A 22,234-nucleotide genomic window follows, 5' to 3' on the forward strand; every position below is an offset into this window, starting at 1 on the left:
CCCTAATAGGAAATTAACCTGGAGTTGTTTTTCCACAAATGAGAATGAGCTCTGCTGGCAAACATTTTATCTTTATGGAATAGTTCTATCTAGGGTTAAAGTGTGAATATGATGATCTTCGGTTGTTTTTTTCTGGCTGAGGCGGAGGGGTTGGGGGAAGATACAGCTAACTAGTCTATTAGGATCTTTGAAACCAGCAGCTCTGGCCTCAGTACCATCATGCCCTAAGGCAGGAGAGAAAAAGAATTAAAAGGAAGAGATCTAGTAAGCTTATTTTCTTCGCAACAAAAGTGCCCAACTGGAATGATACAAACTCAGTATCATGGAAGTGAGTGCTTTTTTCAAGTTGGAGTTTATATATCTCCAGAAGTACACGATGATAAGGAACACAAGGCCTGGGATAAAACAGGGTCTTTTTTTAAAACAAGCACAAATAGTGTCTGGACCAGAATACAAAAATCACACCAATCTTTAGAACAAAATAAAGACCGAAGAAACTGCAAGCAGACAACTTCTGGTGATGACCATTAGTCCCTTCTTGGTAGTTTTGGAGAGTTTTTTTAAAAAAAAGTTTGAGAAGCAATGATATAACTTAACAATTATGCAAAACAAGGTAGGGTGGCAGTAGGAGATGGAAACAGAAGAGAAACTATAAGCGTAACTGAGAGCCAGTTATAAACTTAACTATTAAAAAAATTGAACTGTCCTATTATTCTTGAGAGAAAAACTACTGAACTATGATTGATTTCTTATTCTTTTTAAAAAGTTAATGTTTCGAAGAGTTTCAAATAGGACCTAGGACAGGGTAAGCACTATTTAATTGTTAAATAAAGAAATAATTAACAACTAAATAGGTTCCCAGATGTGCACCTCCTGCTCGGATGCTGGTCTGAGATTGTGACCCACAGGTTTCAGTGGCCTACCTCCTGTCTCCCCTTGGGTATCTCACAGACACTTCAAATTCACCACGACCAAGACTGGTCCTCCCTCTCAAACTCAGCCTGCTTCCTGAGACCCCTATCTTAATTCCCTTTCTCACTATACAGCCATAGACCTGACTCTTGAACATTCCTAATTTGTTGGAGGCTCTTGATTAAAGGAAGCAGGGTGGAGGAAGGACTGAGGATTAAAAAATAAAACAGAAGCAAACCTAGAAATGTCTGCATAAGTGATTCTCAACTTTTCAAAGTACTCAGACTCTATTCAAGTCTAGTGCACTAGTAACTAAGTCTTTAAATAAGCATTCTGTTTTAACAAGGAAGGGAAATGAAAGCGTTAAGTATTTAATCTAGAAGTGTTCACCAGTAGTGGAAAGAACACCCAGCCTCTATGCCACTCTTTTTCACACAGTCATTAAATTTTGTTGTCCATTGTAAGTCCCAGAAAGGGATGGACAAAGGGGTAAAATGTAGGCAGTGGCAAATTTTACCCCTTTACGTTCTCTGCCTTCACATTTTTTAAAATCTTTTATTTTGAACTTTCAAAGACCCTGTTGAAGTCCAAGTGCGCATGTGCATGCAAAGAGGAACGAGACACCCTGAGAGCAAATCCATCCTTGAGGTTGGCGCCCTGAGTGATGGGACCAGAAGGCTTGGTGCACCAGAGCTCTCTGTCCTACTCCCAACTCGTACCCGTACACATCAGGCAGAAACAGGATGTTTTAATTTTTCAGACCTCTTGCACTATATATTTTTTCTATAAACAAAGTAGAAGCAAATATTAATGCAGAGGCGTAAAATAAGATTCACGATTCTTGGACTTTAAATAGAGGTTTTATACATCAATGATTATGTAGAATATGTAACCTAGTGCTGGTAAATAACAAAAGATGAAACACCATAGGGATATAATGGAATAACCAAAAGAGATTCAAAAGAATAACATCTGAAGTAAAAATCTCCTACTTTCCCCATTCCTATTTTAAAATTACCAGCATCAATATCTTGTACATGCTGAAATAAATGAATATTGTAGAGTACTGAATTTTTAGTATATTTGCACAATCTATTGGTTTACATTGTGAATGAAAGATTTTCATTCACTGTGGCCCTGCTATGCTTTTCTTCTGCTTTTTAATAATGCGTAATAAATGTAACAGATTCTTGTGTGTTTCCAAAGAATTGCTATCAAATGAATTACTCTTGTCTTGTAAAAACACATTCTGATCCACCCAGTGACATGGAGCACTGGCATCTGGAGGGTCACTCAGGCTGATGAGATTTGGCTCTTCATTTGGCAAAAAAAAAGGCCTGGAAAGACAGGGACTCTCACCTTGTTTGGAGTTGACATCTGATGGGATGTGTGACGGGTGTGATCCTGGAGAAAAGTGCTCGTCACTGTAAGTGATGAGGGGGGTGAGAGGATGGACCGCATGGGATGGCTGCACCACGGGCACTTTATTTGACTGCAAAGTAACCACAAGGTCAATAGTTAATATGGATGCCCAGCTCCAGTCTTTTCTCCCAAAGAAAAAAATTCACACAGCAGCAGTAACCAGTCATCAACATAACCCAAGAATCACCTTCAGACCTGGACAGGTGGAAATGTCTCTTTTAGAATTTTTCTGAATTTTTCCATGGTAAATACTTCTCAGATATATGAATATGTCACTGATATTCATGAGTTATCAGTTATTTCACCAGTGACTCTTCAGGGATTTAGGTTGATCACTACTCTTCCATATGGCATGAATTTCTGTACATATATGTTTATACTCTCTTTTAGATTATTTCCTCAGGTTAAGTCAATAAAGAGTGAATTACAGCAAAATTTATGAATGTTTTACAACATTTGTATTCACTACATATATCTGGCACAAAAAGTAAAAAACTGTCCAATGAGCAAATAAATGAATAAATATTGCCAATTCAAAGGATAAATTTTTAAACCCAATAAATATAAATTTCCTATACTGATATCCCCTCAGCTTACAGAGTTCATAATTCTATGTTGTACATCTTTAAGAACCATGGTACACCATTCTTTCGAGTTTTATAGCTTTGTCAATCAAACAAGACTAGCCATTATGCTTTGGCCCTCCTCAGTTCATCTTCTGCTTCTCTAGTTTCCATAAACATTAATTGATAAAAAGGAATTTCCAATCTTGAGTTGAACTGCATAATATGAAATACTGTCTTTTTTTTTTTTTTTTTTTTTTTTGAGATGGAGTTTCACTGTGTCGCCCAGGCTGGAGTGTAGTGGTGTGATCTTGGCTCACTGCAACCTCCACCTTCCGGGTTCAAGTGATTCTCCTGCCTCAGCCTCCCAAGTAGGACTACAGGCACCCGCCACCACATTCAGCTAATTTTTTTTGTATTTTTAGTAAAGACAGGGTTTCACTATGTTGGCCAGGCTGGTTTTGAACTCCTGACTTTGTGATCCGCCCACTTTGGCCTCCCAAAGTGCTGGGATTATAGGCATGAGCCACCGTGTCCAGCTGAAATACTGCTTTAATAATATTTTTAATTGTTAAAATTGTATATTTTAACACACTTTATATGTCTTATACTTGTTTACAGACATTTTATTATTTAATTTGGAAGTCAACAGTCACACTTTTTAATTCAAGTTATCTAATTGGACTTCATCAGTTTGAAATCTGTGATTACTTTGGTTACAAAGTTAAGGTTGTTCCCCCCAACCCAAAAGTGCTTACTAAGTAATTAAAAAATATAAAGAAGACTTAAGTAGGTTTAACCTAATTAGTAAAATCACTTATTTATTTATTATTTATTTTTTATTGATATGGCATAGCTGTAGAAATTTTGTGGTATATGTGGTATTCTGATACCTGTATAAAAGGTGGAATGATCAAGTTAGGATAACTGGGATATCCATCACCTCAAACATTATCTTTCCTTTGTGTTGTGAACATTAAAATTCTTCCCTTCTAGCTATTAAATAATCTATTGTTAGCTACAATTTCTCTACTGTACATACTACAACTTATTCCTTCTATCTAACCGTATTTTTATACCCATTAACAACTTCTCTAGGGGAATCATTTTAAAGAGACTCAATAACCCCTTCACCAAAGAAAAAGGGACTCAACACAATTATATACCTGTTAAAGGTGTTTGTTTCTGATTTTAAACTAATCTAATAATTAAAGCAGTTGCAGGAAAATCTCTACTTAAAAACACTATAGTAATGGGTAACATGAATTTAAGAGAAATTGAGCATATCATTATGCTCAATTCACTAGTTCAGACATGTCTTCATCATAATTAGTTTGAATTAGTAAGATCTTACTATATTATTGACTAAAATGCATGTGAAATCAGTTTTCTCCTGAAGCAAATATTCATATTTTTTAAAAATTTGAGGAAGTGCCTAAAACTGCACAATGTGAACTGCTTAAAATGTAAGTCCATATCTGAATGGTTAAAGAGGGCCCCCAAAACACACTTGTGTATGGTGGCTGTACCTACGACATACACTAATTTTGAACTTAATATTTTTTACAAATTAGCCATAAAAAATATGTGGCTCCAATGAGAAGGACTCCCCTTAGAAAAATTAGAATTCTTATACCCTATCTTATAAGAAAAATTAGTAATTCTTCTTATACCCTATCATTACAACCTCCATCCAAAAGAAACTTACAGGGGGGGGGGAAAAAAAAGGAAAAAAAAATCACACTTTTTTTGGAAAATGATATAATTTCCATACTAGATTTTCCCTATTTTATAATTATCAGCTCTTCTTTAGTGGCAAAACTTGCATAGCTCATATAGCTTTTTTGGCGTATATTAAATAGAGTGCCATTATCATAGCCACACAATTTTTCTCTACACACCTCAGCACAAACATCTATGCATATAAATGTGTAAAAGGTTAAACAAATCTTCTAATGCTTTTCGAGTGTTAATGACACAGTTTTCCAAATAACAGAATAAGCTTCTTAAATACATGGAATTTAGAATGCTAGAAGTGGGGGTGGGTAGATGTGAGGATAGGAGGAGTTTATTATAAACTCTTTTGAAAATGGAAACACAAATCTCAATGCCCAAATGTTAAAATCGATAGATTTCAAATATACTTTAGAATAATGGCTTTCAGTTTCATTTTAAAAGTCTCATAAATAAGCATAATTGCCAAACAATCTACAAAGATATTTTCTTAGGGTACTTATAAAGAGTAAACACTGTGGAAATCTTCTGGATATATTCTTTCTTTCCAGAGCACCACCTTAAGGAACTTGCATTAGCAGGCAGCATCTTCTTAATGTCTGACCTATCCCTCCAGTCATATAGCTCAGAATCTGGTGCCATGAATTTTTGCTAAATTATGCTATCCTTGCTCTCCTCTTAATTTTACGGTTTTCAACACAGATTTGCTTTCCTGTGGGAAAGAGATAAGAAGCCGAGGATTTTAATTTAAGCCTGGCCTTGTCTTATATTTTGCAAGATGGATAGCGAAAGCAGTACTAGTAGGTTTGTTAAAGCCAACAAGGATTATGTCCATTTTTGTGGCCAAATAATAAAAGTAATATGAAATTTCAATAGCATGTGTGAGCAGAATTCCAAGGGTTATGGTTTGCTTCCTGCCAACCATCTCCACTATGTATATAAACAGAACAAAGTGGATTCCAACTTACACTGCGGATATGTGGCACATCGTCATCACAGTCAAGATTCCTCAGCCCAAAAATCTGCAGGCTTCCTCTGATTTCACAAGTTACTGCCCCTTGACACTATGTGCACGCACAAAGTGAGAACGCTGGCACTGCTACTTTGGTTAAGTTTTAAGACAGCCAGTAAAACCATTCTTAATTCCATTCATTTAATCTCCTAATAAAATGTGGTATATATTTTCTTGTGGGGAGTAGGTAAGGGGAAGAATAATCAACCAACTATCTAAGTGTTTGTAGACAAATTAAGTGGCTACATCACATGCAGAGTTATACATGCCCGTGTGCATATGTGTGTATTTATTAAGCACCTAAAATGTTTCAAGCACTATTCTAGCACTAATGACCAACACACAGATAAGGTCTCTAATTCTCGCAGCTTACTTTCTGGGGCTCTGGAAGTGGCATCAGGCAGCAGAGGGTGGGTATTGGAAACAATGAATATGTAAAAAAAAAAAAAAAACCAAAAAAACAAACAAACAAAAAAAAAAGACAAGCAAAATCTGAAAAGGCAGCATCAAGTACTATGAAGAAAATGAACCTGGTGATAGGAGAAAGTGTGTATCTAAGTATATGCCTTTTTATTATGTTTAAGCTCTAAGAAACCTAAAGTATATTTAGTAGCTTATTTTAGCTCCTTATTTTAATTTTACAGACTGGAAGCTGAGAAACAGAGGTCACCAGGGAATGGGTGGGTCAAGCCAGGACTACTGTATAAAATAGTACAGTCCTGCTCACTACACAACTCCAGTAACACAGGGACACTGAGTACAATGGGAATGAACCCCCTGGGCTGCCCAATACAGTGGAATCAGCAGTGGAGAAATTCGATCCTTTTGGCTCTTACTCTGTGCTGGCTACTGTACACATAGTAAGTACCTCACTTAATAGAACCCAAGTCTCCTGATTCCTACTCGGGTGCTTTTCCTACTACACATCTCGCTGTAAGGGAGGGAAGGAGGGAGAAAGAGTAAAAATCACCTGCTTTTTGATTCACAGATACAATCAGGTAAGTCTTAGCTTCCAGTTGAGAATCACCAGGTAGTCCCAATATGTGCTCTGTTTCATTATCCCAGGGTCACAGGATGCACAGTTACTCCAGCTTTACGAGATACCTGGCAGCCCTAAGTCACCCCAAATTCTCCACTTCTGGTCAGAGGTTCAGTGACTTGTTTAAGCTCACAAGGCAGTAAGAGTTAGGCCAAAACCCTTGGTTTCTGATTCCAACTGCACATTCTTTAATCTCAGGCAGGTGATTGGTGGGTGAGCAAAGGAAAAGATAAAAAGAGTAGATACTTAAAAAAAAAAAAAAGAAAGAAAGAAAAGGGAGAAAATATCAAGGATGGCTGTTTAGGGAGAAGCTTGAAACCCTTTCTTAAATTTGCAAATCACCATCAGGCCAACCTACCCACATAATACATAGTAATTACAGCAATTAACACTTACCAACTGCTTACTGTGTGCTAAGCACTTTATCCTCACAACAGCTTTGAGGCAGGTACTATTATTATCCCCCTTTTACAGATGAGGAAACAGGCATGGAGAAGAAAATATTCTTGAAGGGTATGTGCTCTAGCAAGCAGCCAAGCCAGGATTCAAATGCAGAAGTCTGGCTCTAGAGGCCAAGCTCATTACCCGTACATCATGTGGCCTTCCTGAAAGCCAAGTTCATAAAATCTTGGACACTGAAGTGACCATTTGGGCCACACCTGACAGCATGTGACATCTATGAAATGGCTGTGTGGTCTCTGTCCCAGGCACAGGAATCACTTGAGACAAAGAAGCACCTCAGCAGAAGTGGGTAAAGCTACGGAGACTCAACTGCAGCCTTTCTCTCCAGGACTGGAAAACATGCCAAGGAAGCTTGGTTGGCTGCCACCCAGGCTGGTCCCTGCAGGTAAGGACCTCTTTGGCATCACAGCCAATAAAACCCATACCTCCTGTGGACACGAAGTGGGTGCCACTTAGGGATCCTGAGAGCCACCCCCAAAGCAGCATTCCCAGAAATGACCCACTCACCACTGGCAGGAATTGAAGGTGTCATGAAAGCTGTTAGCCTCAGAGGATGTGGTTCTGGGAAGAACTAAAAAGATGGTTCAACTCCCTACTGGCTAAGGCCTGGGGCCTCCTGGATAGAGGAGTAACTGGGGGAGAAACCTGCTGTCCTGGTAGCTAGTCCTCATTTTCCACATCTCCAGGTTCTAACTAAACTAAACCCAAAGTGCGGGATCTGGCTGTGCATAAAGGTCTGGAGTTTCAACTGGCTGTGCATTTAATCAATAATCTTCTGGTAATAACTGAATCCAGGGGAATTTTAACACTTCATCAACTTATTGAGATGAGGAATTTCATCTGGCCTTGATTGTTATGGTGGCATTTTTGCTTTTCATTAAACACTTCAGAAGTCTGGTACTCGTGACATAAAGCCATGTAACTTCATGCTGCGCCTTTCCCTCCTTTTCTGAGAATCTGAGCTTCTCAAGCCTTCCCAGAAAGAGAGGCAGATTTACTCCAAAAGGATACATTGATTCTTGCATCTAGACCTCAGAAACAAGGTACTGGAAATATTTCCTAAGATCCACCAAAGCCAAACACCTGCTTCAGGTCTGATGGGGCTTTCAAATCTAAGACCCCCTACTGGTGGTGATGCAGCTGCATTTTTCAGATAAGAACGAGGCCCCAGGATCTTAAGATTCAAATGGTCCATGAGCCCAACTCTGGAGGAAAAGGGATGGTCTAGAGACCTGCACCATCATCAGACAACTGAAATGTTTTCTTAAGAGGGGAAGGGACATATCACAGGGAAAGGAATTAACATGGGTTGCACAGTTAGTAAGTACCAGTCATTACAGTAGCGCTTTTATATACTCTGGCACTCGTCCATGTAAGTGGGTATTATTACCCCCATATTTATAGATGAGAAGGCTGAGTCTTTTTGAACACAGAGCTAAGTAATAATTAGTGGAGAGAGGATCTGTGCCGGCATTTGTTTGTTACCAAAGTCCCTGCTCTTCCTGCCCCACACTGTTTGGTGCTCAGCTCCTCTCTCCATCTCTGTTCCAAACTACCCCCCAACCAAGTGAATGTGGCCTGCTGTGGGCTCAACTGTAATGAAGCATCTAGAGAGGAACAGTGGACCACTTGGAGAAAACTGATATTAACAGAGGCAATCAGAGTACAACAGAATGCTGGAAGGGCTCCCTTTTAAAAAGCATGGAAAACCCACTATTCTCCAAGTTCTCTGTAAGGTGGTGAATTCCAAACATTACATCATTTAATCCTAAAGCCATACCTAAGTTAGGTGTTAAGATTTCTGTTTTATCGAGAAGGAAACAAGGCTCTGGGAATAATTCATTCTGGGAGCCAAAAGGAGACCCATTGTTTTCAGTAACTGGAGCCTGTAAATAGAGGGACTGGGGTTAAGGTTAGAGGCTGAGGAAAGATCAGGGTAAAGGAAAAATGACATCTAATTATGTAAAGTTGCAACATCCTATTATTTGATTGATTTCACAACACCCTCACTATACCCCTAATCATCTAAGTACTCCATTAATTTTTCATGTTGAAGAAAATACTTTGAAAATTAAGAGAAGGAACTGGAGTCATTCCAGATAAATGAGCCAAAAAAACAAACTAAAACATTTGCAACTTACTTACTTGTACTATTTAGTGGTAAAATAGTACAAGTAAGGCATTACAGTGGTTGATTCAGAGGTCAAATAGAGGGATGGGGCATAAGTAAAAGAAAGGACCACGAGATTCTCACCAGATTCTAAGGAGGCAAGAGGAAGAGGAGGAGAAGGAGAAACAGGAGGAGGAGGAGGACCAGCAGCAGTAGCAGCTGCCTGCCTGGACCACTAGCTGTAGTGGTGCAAGGATTCTATGGGGTATGGAAAACTTTGCAGTGGAAGGACATGGGGCAGAGCAAGAATCCAATGGTTCATCTTTTCTGGATCACAGACATGAAAAATAAGATGAAAGCTGTGTTTAAATGTTTTTATACACAAATACAACCACACATCCGTGGGTTGGGGCAGAGGAGTTGCAGTATGCACAGGGGAGGACAGGGAAAGAAGTGGCCCATGATCCCTAGATTTAAAGCTGCTGCCTTACCAAAGCAAATGGACAAATGGGATCACGTTAAGTTAAAAAGCTTCTGGAGAGCAAAGGAAATAGTCAACGATGTGAGGAGACAACCCACAGCATGGGGAAAAATATTTGCAAACTACCCATCTGACAAGGGATTAATAACTAGAATATATAAGGAGCTCAAACAACTCAATAGGAAAAAGTGAAATAATCCCTTTGTAAAATGGGCAAATGGTCTGAATAGACATTTCTCAAAAGAAGACACACAAATGGCAAACAGGTATATGAAAAGGTGCTCAACATCATTAATCATCAGAGAAATGCAAATCAAAACTACCACGTGACATCATCTCACCCCAGTTAAAATGGTTTTTATCCAAAGGACAGGTAATAACGAATGGTGGCGTGGGTATAAAGAAAAGGGAAACTTTGTACACTGCTGGTGGAAATGTAAATTGATATGATGACTATGGAGAACAGTGTGGAGTTGCCTCAAAATCTAAAAATATTATCACCTTATTATCTAACAATCCCACTGCTCGGTATACTCAAAAGAAAGGAAATCAGTATATTAAAGAGCTATCTGCATTCCCATATTTACTGCAGCACTATTCACAATAGCTAAGATTTGGAATCAACCTCAGTGTCCATTAATGGATGAATGGATAGAGAAAATGTGGTATATACCCAATGAAATATTATTCAGCCACAAAACAGAGTGACATCTTTGCATTTGCAACAACATGGATGGAACTGGATGACATTATGTTATGTGAAATAAGCCAGGCACAGAGAAACAAATAACCACATTCTCACTCATTTGTGAGAGCTAAAAATTAAAATAATTGAACTCACGGAGATACAGAGTAGAATGATGGTTACCAGCAGCTTGGAATGGGGGTTGGGTGAGTGGGGATGGTTAATGAGTGCAAAAATATAGTTAGGATAAGATCTAGTTTTGATAGCTAGCACAACAGGGTGACTATAGTCAACAATAATTTATCGTAAGTTTTAAAATAACTAAAAGAGTGGAATTGGAATGTTCCTAACACAATGAAATGATAGATGCTTGAGGAAATGGATACCCCAATTACCTGGACATGATTACTACACCTTGTATGCCTATATCAAAACATCACATGTACCCCATAAATATACATACCTATTATGTACCCATAATGATTAAAACCTAGACATTTTTTAATATCTGCTGCCTTATTCTGAGAGAAGTATTTTACCAATCCAATCACTGCATAATAACTTATTATGATTAATAAGCTGAAATGTAGTCAGCTTGATGAAAGTAGTATTTTTGCAGGTCAGTGGAAAATAATGGAAGGTAAACAAATCAATTAAAGTGAGTGAGAAGTCAGGAGCAAAAGCTTTCTCTGTCTACCATCCAGAGAGCTCAGACCGGAGGCAACATGAGGCAACCCCAGGGACTCCAGAACCAGAGAGGGAGGGCACTGTTTGGGGCGGGTTGGTTCAGGGGGGACAAATTCCAGAAAGATTTCCTCAGAACCTCATCAGCCATCAATCCTGAATAGGCTCAACAAGGTTTTCCGGTGCTGGTCTGGGGACATGTTGGTTGAAAAGGCTCTCTCCTCCACTGCCCAGGGATGGCATATTCAGAGGGAGGGACTTCCCACTGCCACCACAGCCACACCTCTCTATTATGCAGTTTAGAGGGTGGAAGAGCTCTCCTTGGCACTCAGAATGTCCAGCAGGAAACAATGAATGGTTGGGCCTGAGAAATGGACTCTAGATCTCCTGTGGCAGGGTTGTGGGGGTGGGGTTCGGCAAGCTACAGTCTGCCCAAGGTCAAGGTCAGAGAAGTCCCACAGTTACCCAGATACGAAGTGCAGATGATCTGTTTAAATGTTCAGACTGCAAATGGAGGGTGCAAAATTCCATAGGCGAAGCCAACAGACTTAAATCTAATTATTTCATATTCAAAGGGGGCGCTTTCACACTTAAGTTTCTAGGAAAAGCATTTGCCTTATTTTAGTTTAAGTAAAACTGATTCTTTAAGATCAGGTGTGAAGGATTTACAGGACAGTAACAGAAATACTTATGTGTACAATTTTGTCCCACCGAGCCTTCTCTGATTTTAATAAGTGCCATATGTATACAGTATTCTCTACTTAAAATTGGGTGTTTTAGTAAGTGAAAAGATAACATTTATGTCTACCGGGGTCCTCATTTTTCTACAGAACTTCTGAAGAGCCTTTCAGAAATCAAATGGGGAAAATACAACAAGTTACTTGGGTTCAGCTACTATCAGTAAGATTGGGACTAAAAGTATGAATAATTGAGAGGTAAAGTTATTGGAAAACTCAAATCATTTTCTATGAACATGTAAATTTGATATTTACACTGTAAGATCAGCATTAAAGCTATTCTATAGCGTTGTAGAGTTGTGCTGTCCAATATGGTAGCCATTAGGCATTAGGTCGAGCCCTTGAAAGGTGGCTAGTCCAAGCTGAGACATGCCATAAGTGTAAAATACATACTAGAATTCAAATACTTTGTGTGAAAATAATGTAAATGATCTCAGTATGTTTATATTGATTACATGCTCAAATAACATTTTTGACATATTATGTTCAATAAATTACTAAAATTAATTTTACCTGTCTTTACCTTTTGATGTAGCTTAAGAAAACCTAAAATTACATATATGACTTGCATTTGTGATCTGCACTACATTTCTATCAGGCAGTTCTGCTTACAGTTTAAAAATTTGTAGGTGAGACTGCCCCCTTTCTGTCTCGTACTCCAATTTGACTTAAACAAAAAAACTGGCGTTTTTAAAACAAAGCTTCCTTGTATGGAAAAGAACTCTTACAGGTAAAAAAACTGAAAATCAGAGAAGGTAAGTGGCAGAGCTGGTAATTTAACATTACATTTCAATATCCCATACTGAGAGTCAAGTCTATACACATGTATGTATATATATATGTGTACGTATATATATATGTGTGTGTATATGTGTGTGTATGTGTGTGTGTGTATATATATATATATAAAATACTTAAAATTATGGGGTACGTGTGCAGAACATGCAGGTTTGTTACATAGGTATACACGTGCCATGGTGGTTTGCCGCACCCATCAACCTATATCATCTACATTAGGTATTTCTCCAAATGCTAAAGTCAATATATTTAAAACCAAATATTTATATGACAACTAGTACAGAACTATAACCTTTCATTTTATGGTGTAAAAAAAATTACTAAAAGCAGGGTAGAATGATCCTTATGATTAAATGGTGTGTCTTGAAGCAGTTATATGTAACTTCTTCAACTTGCCAGTCAACTCAGATAACTTTTACAAATACCTAACACACATTTTCAGATTCATTACAAGTTACTGATGAACTCATTCCTTGACAGGTAACCATCTTTTCCATTTCACATCATAGCACATTATCTAGGAAGAAAAAGCAGAGCTTATCTTGAGTGAAAAATGATGCTGCAGACAACACTATTCACAGGATATATTTATATGAGTCAAGAAAAAAATAACCTTTTGTTATAGACTTAAAAACAAAACCTGAAATGAGTTGGAATTGAGTCTGAAAACTTAAATGAGAAAGAAAGCAGATTACGTAAACTGGGTTCTATGTAACTTTGCTTCATCTTAAAGCTCTCAAATAAGTCAAGCCAGAAGAGAACATTTTCCCTGAAAACATTTATTTCAAAAAAGAGGAAGCAAAATTTAAAGACCTTTTAAAAGACTTTCAATTCTATTAATAAATTATAAAAAGGAAATATTCTATAACCCATGGAAAACTGTAGTAGCAAAGACAACAGCTATTCTCTGCTAGTGAAAAAGGGCATTTCTGTGAATATAAAATCAAAGATAAACTCCACTTTGTTCCATGTATTAAAAATAGAAAATTTTCCTCCTGAAGTTTATTTTCATTTCCATCTCTTTTAGGGGAACATGCTGAAGAATTCAAGACAGATACTGAATGCCTAACCTATGTATCTTTCCCGAGAGCAATCTACATTACCCTGAATTTACAGTAGTGTCCAGGAGCCGGCTTGTTCTAGCTCAGAGACCTGATGGCTAAATTTTCAGGAATTTTGAGAGCCTGTTATCATGTTGGTAGCCTGAAATTGGTCATGGTAGGATTATTTATACCATGGAAATTGGCACATGTGAAAAGTCCCCTCTCCCTTGAGCTAATTGTTTCACATATAACAGCACCTCACTGGCAAACATTGAATCCCTTCCTAAATTACTAGGTGAAAAACGCTTATTTATTTCTTTGACAAACAAGAGGATCATAATCTTGATCTCTGTCTGAAACTATTTTGGATGAAAAATTTCAAAGATTATCATTTAACATGGTCTGGGGTGACCTGCTTCATGACCCACTTCCTGCTAACACTGGAGGGATGTGTAGGCATTTGTCCCTAATTACTCTGTCTGGTTCCTTGCCTTGGGTCTAGACAGCATTGGGTTTGAGTCACTGGATACAAGGAGGAACTTTACTGCACAGCAATGAGAAGAGATTTGTAGAAGATTCACAGGTATTTTCTTCCTTTTACTTCTCAAGGAAAGTGTTAATGTAAGGCATAATGTAAAACGTTTGATGTGATTATTTTAGAAAGTTATCCATAAGACACAAAAAAAGCAAATAATTGAGACTTTCACAAGTGCATTAAAGAATAATTAATGCAGCTTTCGACATGAGGCAGTGTATCAGAGCGCAGTTGTCCAGGCCAAATGCACAGAAGCTGACATTGGGCTAAATACAGTATTAAAATAGACAAAGATGAGACACTTTTGTCTTTGCAGCAGGTTCACTCAAGAAACAAATTCTTTCTAGAGAATATGAAAATCAGCTTAGGGATTTCTGAAAACCATTGTGAATCTTGGGAAGAGGGGTAAAGAAGTAAAAATAATTTAAGGGCTTATTGAAGAATGTTCTCAAGACAGTCTACTCTTGCATGTAGCAAGAATGGTAAACAGAAGTGAGAGGAGTGGGTAGGCAAGTTCCTGTGTACAACAACTTGGAGTTTGCGACCCATGAGTATTGGATTCCTGCTATCAAGAAATGATAAAGTGTGAGCACTGGATTCCTGCTATCCACAAATGATAAAGTATGGGAATGATTATCTCCAATGCCCTTTCCAGCTCTAGTGACCCCATGATCCCATGGGTTCTAAAGCTTTGAATTTCAACACTCTAATATTTTGTAGTTCTGACACTATGGCTAAAAGCAGCTATGGAAAAAAGTCAGGAAAGCAAAAGAAAGAACTGCATATGGAAGCCGAGGTAGGTGGATCACCTGAGGTCAGGAGTTTGAGACCAGCCTGACCAACATGGAGAAACCCCATCTCTGCTAAAAAGACAAAATTAGCCAGACATGGTGGCATGCGCCTGTAGTCCCAGCTACTTGGAAGGCTGAGGCAGGAGAATCACTTGAACCCGTGAGGCAGAGCTTGCAAGTGAGCCAAGATAGCACACCATTGCACTCCAGCCTGGGCAACAAGAGTGAAACTCCGTCTCAAAAAAAAAAAAAAAAGAAAGGACGGACTTATTTACTGAACATTTTAAGAATCAGTTTTAAAATGGATCAATGCCACATTGCTGATGGTAGGCACTGGTTTAATGGCAACGTGCACTGGGAATCTGAAAGAACATAAATGGTAATTTGAAGAACATCAATAAAGCTTACAGAACAGATTTAAGACACAGAGCAGGAGCATTCTGTCATTACATTACTTCAATTCTCATTAAAAGTATTACTAACCTGATTTCTTCCAGCGTAGGGACCTGTAAGGTTGTGCTAATCATTACAACCTACAGATGAGATGTGGTCATCCTGCCAAAATTCCACAAAGGGCTATGCCCTTTCTCTTCAGCAAAGGCACCACTCTGTACTCCTGTGCCTTTGACCTGCCTCGAATCTCTACCACTAAATTAACCTTCACAGAAAAACTCAGTTGGACAAGTCTGTGATGAGGAAAGTGGCATTCCTCAGTCTCAGAAGAAGGGAAGGAGATAGGAGGCACCTAGAGTCAATTGCATAGACATAAAGTCAGTGCAAAGACTCCAGCTGATACAGGGACATGATGTTCAGTGGTTCTAAGTTCTATGCCTTGTATGATTACAGAGCTAGGGTCTTACATACAGCAAATATGGAATAAGAGTCCTGTCTTATTCCAGTGGTCTGGATTCTAAGTCTCCAGTAAGTACTTTATTTCAAACAGGACACATCTTTGGCAGTGTGGTATAGCTATGAATGAGCTCCTCCAACAAAAGGGTGATGTCTTGAGGGAGAAAGCTATAATTAAACAATAATGAAAACCATCACATTTACATTAGCTTACAAAGTGCTTCCATGACCCTTATCTCATTTGGATCTCATTATCACCCTGCAAGAAAGGTATTAATAAATATCCCATGTTTCAGAGAAGGACAAGAAAGCTCAGCAAAGTCCAAAAGCAGTAGAACTCAATCCTGTTTTCTTTCACCAAACCATGATGCAGCCCATTTTCTGGTTCTCTAAGAGCACGCAGCTCCTGTCACTACGTGGGTCTCAAAAGTTGACCTAGAGTGGGCCACTAGGCCTCAGAGGCAAGAGTGAGAATTGTCAAGCTGCAAACACGCAGCCAAACAACAAAGAATCACTATGGAACCTTCGCCTTCCTCCTAAAATGCTGTCATCATCTGTGTTTATGTTTTAGAAATGTTTATGTAATATCATGTGAATGTGCTAATGAACAGTACAATCGATCAGTGTATTATTCACAAGCCTTGTGATTCCCAGGACAAGCTGATAAATGGGATGTCAAGAAAGAATGTAAGCTATTCTTGCATATTCAGAAAAATCCCATCCATAGAACAAAGAAACATCCATTTTAAGGAATGAATTTATGTGCCTATGTTTTTCACCTTCCCCTTAATTTTCCAGTTTACGCTACAAATTTCTTCACGCTCTCAATTCTTCCAGCTAACTAGAAATGCTCAAGATATCTTCTCTACCTTGTTACATCTAATTCTTGACAATAATTACAACTGATTTCACCGGAATTTGGATATATCTATTAAAAGATCTGTGGGAATTCATTTTCTCCACACATCCTATTTAATCATTTCAATGTGTAAATGTGGAGACACTGTAAGTCAATGTAAATAATGTTTTCTTTTGCTTAACATAACCTGAATTTTTCCTTCTCCTCTTACTACTAATTCAGTTGTTTTCTCTAAAGAAAAGTGTTAATTTAACTCCCTCTTCCTCTTAAAAAATTCTAAGTAGTTGATGTTTTGAGGTTTAAAGATATTCAAAAGAAATAGAAAACAGTTTTGCAGTTCCTCAAAAAGGTAAACACAGAACTACCATACGACCCAGTGATGCCACTCCTTCTGAAAGAATTGAAATCATATATTCACATGAATACACATATACAAATGTTCTTAACAATGTTAAAAACTGAAAACAATTCAAAATGTCCATCAACTGATGAATGGATAAACAAATTGTGGTATATATAATGCAATGTAATATTATTCATCTATGAAAAAGAAGAAAGTACTGACATTCAATGGATGAACTCTGAAAACATTCTGTTAAGTGAATAAACCATAAACAGAAAGGCCACATATTATATGATATGTATATGTATATGTATATGAAATGTCCGGACCAGTAGATGAGGGGTTGCCAGGGGCTAAGTGGAGGCAGTAATTGAGAATGACTGCTAACAGATACCGGGTTTCTGTTTGGAGTGATGGAATTAGACAGTGGTGATAGTTGTACGACATAGTGAATATACCAAAAACCACTGATTGAAGGCTAATTTTACTTTATACAGAAGGCAAATCCAAGTGAAATTTTACCAAGTGAAATTTATATATATATAAAAATACAATAAATATTATATATAATATAATATATATAATATAAATATATTAATATTATATAATAATATATAATATATAATATATATAATTATATTATATATTATATTATATATTATATAATATTATATAATAATATATTATATAATATTATATAATATATAATATACATATTATATCTCTGAACATTGTAATTTCACATGTAGTGATGACAGGGGAATTCCAGCAAGCTAAAATTGGGATGCTATATAACCAGTGTCCAACCCACAGCAAAGTACGACATATTGTATATGTTTAGGCAGACAGGTGACACCCAAACTATCGTATGAAGGACATACCTAGGAATACTCTTTCCCACTCCCCGCCCCCAATTCCTGGGCCTATCTCCCCATGATGGCAAAAGGGCTGTTATTAGTTTTCCTTGCCCCTCCCCTTCCAGGGCTCTCTCTGGAGTTCCATAAATGGCATCAATCTGATTCTCTGTGGGCATGCCGGTGAACTGACAGCTAGGAGTTGGAGGTGTGCCTTTTCAGGTATCCTCCAAACTGCCAGAGGACAATTAGGGAATGTGCAAGCCTCCTGGGAGTCCACACTGTCTTCTAGGCTTGTTCTCAGCTGCCAGGTGAGAGATTGGCATGTGACACGGGAGCTGAAGAGAACGTGCAGACTCTAAAATCACAGGCATGAGCAAAAGTCTCTGTCATCAGGCCCAGTTAGTCTTCATCAATAACCTGGAAGCTATACATATTTAACCCTCAGAGCTTAATACTATGGGTTTACATTTTTCCTACATTTAAAAACACTGTTTTTTTAAACTTAAAATTGCATGAAGAATCCACTTTTTTTTTTTTTTTTGAGATGGAGTCTTGCTCTGTTGCCCAGGCTGGAGTGCAGTGGCACAATCTTGGCTCACCGCAACCTCTGCCTCCCGGGTTCCAGCAATTCTCCTGCCTCAGCCTCCTGAGTAGCTGGGACTATAGGCGTGTGCCACCACACCCGGCTAATTTTTGTATTTTTAGTAGAGACAGAGTTTCACTATGTTGGCCAGGCTGGTCTCGAACTTCTGACAGCAGGTGATCTGCCCGCCTCAGCCTCTCAAAGTGATGGGATTACAGGTGTGAGCCTCCACGCCCAGCCTGAACCCGCTTTTAATATCCACTCCTTAAGAAGACTACTAGGGTTCTAATGAAAAGGTTAAAAGCCACTCTTAGAATTTCAAAAATTGTTTTTACCTCAAACATCTCCATTTTCCCAAGTGTTTTCAAAATTAATTTTAATAATGTTTCAAATCATGAGTTGTACAGCTATGAATGAAAATTTTAAGTCTTCTATCTCGTTTCTCTATAGATCTGGTGAAATTCTTATGATAGAGCAATGGATATGATCCCATCTCTCCCAATTTAAGGTCTCTATCAAAGCTTTCATTAGCCTCCCATCACAGGATATGTGCAAAGTGACTCCTGGGCTTGAGATGAAATATTCATTTACCTTATAAAGAAAGGGGGGAAACTTCCACTTCAAAGTAATCAAGTGCAAAGCAGTTTATTAATGTAGAATTCCAGAGCTGAAGGAGCCTAAGCGTTCAATAAATTCTAACCACCCTCAGTCAGTCAATGACGAAAGTGATATTCAGACAAATCAGGCAGCTGGGTCTGCAGTTGGGCTCCAAATGTTGCCACCCCGAATCCAGTGCCCCACCTGGGATACAAAGCTACTACCAGACCCAGTCACAAATGCTCAGAGGTGAGCCCAGATATGGCTCAGGGAGATCAACGGTCCGATCAGTTAATTTCACCTATCCAACTCAAAAAGTACTTAAGTAAATAAATGCCTACCATGTTAAGGTGCTATCCCAAGGAAGCATGACAAGGAGACAAAGATAAGTAAAATCTCATCACTATTCCCAAGAAACTTAGTATCTACTCAAGGAGGTAAGACATATATGCAAACACCTATAATGTGGAATGTTAAGAACAAAACCAGCCATTAGGAGATGAAACTCCAGGCAGGAGGTAATAAGGAAGGGAAGAAGACAGTAACAGCCTGGGTGTGCCGGGTGAAGGGGAAAGGCCAGGAGAAAGAGGCTTCCAGGTTTTCAAGATTGAGGCTGCCTTTACGGACTAGGATGGGGCAGGCAGGCAGGATGAGGAAAGATGATGGGCTTCATTTTCAGTGTCCAGTGGAAGCAAGCCAGCGACAATATGGTACACTGATGTACACATTAGGGTACTTTTGTTGTCGTTTCATGCAACACAAGTTACAAAGTGACTTGTATGAGGTCATCGGGCTGCAAAGTGGTAGAGCCAGCACTAGACTCTAAAGCTCAACTTCTGGTTCCGAGCCATCCCATAGCTCCAGAAGACTACCTATCCTGGATGAGTTGCAAAGATCAGTGGGAGAAATACAAATTATTTTTCCAAAACCCAGTCAAGTTGGTGAAAAATATGCAAGAAAAACTGACATTACATGGTCATCCAAAAACACTCACCAATGAAGGGGAGTTTACACATATTTACATTCCTTTTCTACTTCTGTGAGTGCATAGAGAGAGGAAACCCATCTGCATGGAGGCGGACACAGGTTGAAAAATGGGTAGTGACAGAAGAATGAGAAGAAATCAGACAGCAGGTCAGACACAAGCACTGTCACCCAGAGTCCAACAGCTGGCTGGTCACTTGTGCATGATTGGAAAATACAAAAAAACCCCACATCTCACATGCCTCTTAAGATAAAAAGACTCATTGATCTTGCTCGAAAGGACTGAGCCTTTAAACAATCCACTCTTTCCGCCCCTCATTATGACTTTTATTGGTTTTATTCTGCACGAATGTATGGACTCATGCCTCGGAAGAAGAGCTGAGGTCAATGACCTTTGCAGGCAAACTTGATAGAATTTATAAGCAGAGAGACAGAGAAAGGTGTTTTTTTTTTTTTTTCTTTTTTTGGTAAAGATCACACAGATCTAGCAGCCTGACTTCTGGGAAAAATATGAAATTTCGTAGAAAGTCTACAAAGAGAAAAAAAGACCAGAAGTATATGCACTGAAATGTAAACTACAATAATTAACTTGTGAGACTATAGGTAATTTTCATCTTATGCTTTCCAAAATTTTTATCTAGAATATTGTGCATAATCCTTACAATCAGGGAAAAGGCTTATTTTATTTTATTTTTTTAAAAAGGGAAATGGTAGTGCTACTTGAGCTGTCTTGTAAAAAAAAAATTTGTATACTTTGAAATTTATTTTGGATAGTCACTGAAGTCAGATGCATATAAATTTTCTAGCTTTTCATAAAGTTTCTCCCTATGTTGCTGTCAAGGAAGTAACTATCATCTTTTTGTCACTCTCTGAGAACATTTTAGCTCTTCTGAAGGACAGTAAAATAGGATGTTATGTCCTTTGACTATCATGGAGTCTAACAGTCCAATTTCACTCTTCACCCCCGCCCCCCAACATGCTGCTTCTCACTGCCATTTTCCCCGTTACTGATAAGAGAAAGAACAACAGACAGAAAACCTACTACAGGCACATAACTCAAAAGGACAATTACCACATGAAGATGCTTATACTGATCTTCTAGATGCTTATAGCTAGGAGATCCCCAGAAAGCACAGCTCTCACAATTCAATTCAGAGTCAGACATCCACAGTGCTAAAGCGGGCTAGGAAGGGACAGGTCTCCTGGGCAGGGACAGGGAAAAGCAAAGCAAGCTACAAAGTGAGGCTGGTCTTCACTTTAATTCAAGAGAGAGATGCAAGTTTCGATGAGACCCAACCATCTATTCAATCACTCTGGAAAGTGTATAGTTACAAAGGACCTCAACCTTGATACACAGCTTTTAATAGTGTGCTTCGACTTTGAGGTTTCCTTTCCAGTTGCTCAGACTTTCCACATCAACCTTCAGGTGCTTTGCAAGAGATGACTGTTTTGTAACAAGCCTAACATTGTGCTGGTAATAAAAAAAGGTCTTAGATTATCATCATCTTATCTGCAATCAGTTTGTCATAGCACCTCTTTCTTACTTTCAGCTTCTTCTAGATTTGACTCACTCGTAGTATACCCTTTCTCCTTGCAACCTGACCTGGTTAAGAGGTGCAGCGCTAATAATATTTTTCTGGACTTGATTTTTCCTATCCAACCTAAAGCATGACATAAAGATGCTGTTCTCCTTCTGTTTGTATAAAATAAATTATATTAAAATGTGGGAGATGTCCAGTGGTCTTGGAACTGGGGATACTTCCATCAAAATAAGAGCAGCCACACTGTCAGGAGAAACACTCAAGTGCTGCAGTCCCACTTGTTCATCTCACCAGACTTTTCCATGTGGTAAACAGGATCACTCAAGAAACCAATACAAATCACTAACTTCTCAGTTTCTTTATTTATAAGATACACATGCACTGCGTTAGGATTAGCAGTTAAATATTAGGTTAAAAAATAAACAGAAAACAAGCAAAAGAGCTCTTCCTGTTGAGCTGCAAGTTTCTCTCTCCTCCTTCATACTCTTACCCTCTTAATTACATTAAAAAGATCTGGAGTGAAGATCGTACAAATAATTAGTGTTGACTTATGTGTGTATTTCATTTTGTACCTGCAACCAGGAATACAGGATTGGAACCAGACCAAGGATCA

General features: G+C 38.4%; 1 protein-coding gene across 6 annotated transcripts in view; it reads right to left on the bottom strand.

Annotated features, from left to right (window-relative positions):
- Positions 1 to 22,234, bottom strand: part of LEF1 (lymphoid enhancer binding factor 1) — a 124,480-nt gene that overhangs the window by 39,059 nt on the left and 63,187 nt on the right. For all 6 annotated transcript variants that reach the window (XM_003829999.5, XM_008955362.4, XM_034958980.3 and 3 more), the window contains exon 4: positions 2,272 to 2,404. In XM_003829999.5, the coding sequence (XP_003830047.1) occupies positions 2,272 to 2,404 (133 nt within the window). The remainder of the gene's footprint in view (positions 1 to 2,271; positions 2,405 to 22,234) is intronic.

The sequence above is a fragment of the Pan paniscus genome, chromosome 3 (genome assembly GCF_029289425.2).
Source record: "Pan paniscus chromosome 3, NHGRI_mPanPan1-v2.0_pri, whole genome shotgun sequence".
Taxonomy (NCBI): Eukaryota; Metazoa; Chordata; class Mammalia; order Primates; family Hominidae; genus Pan; species Pan paniscus.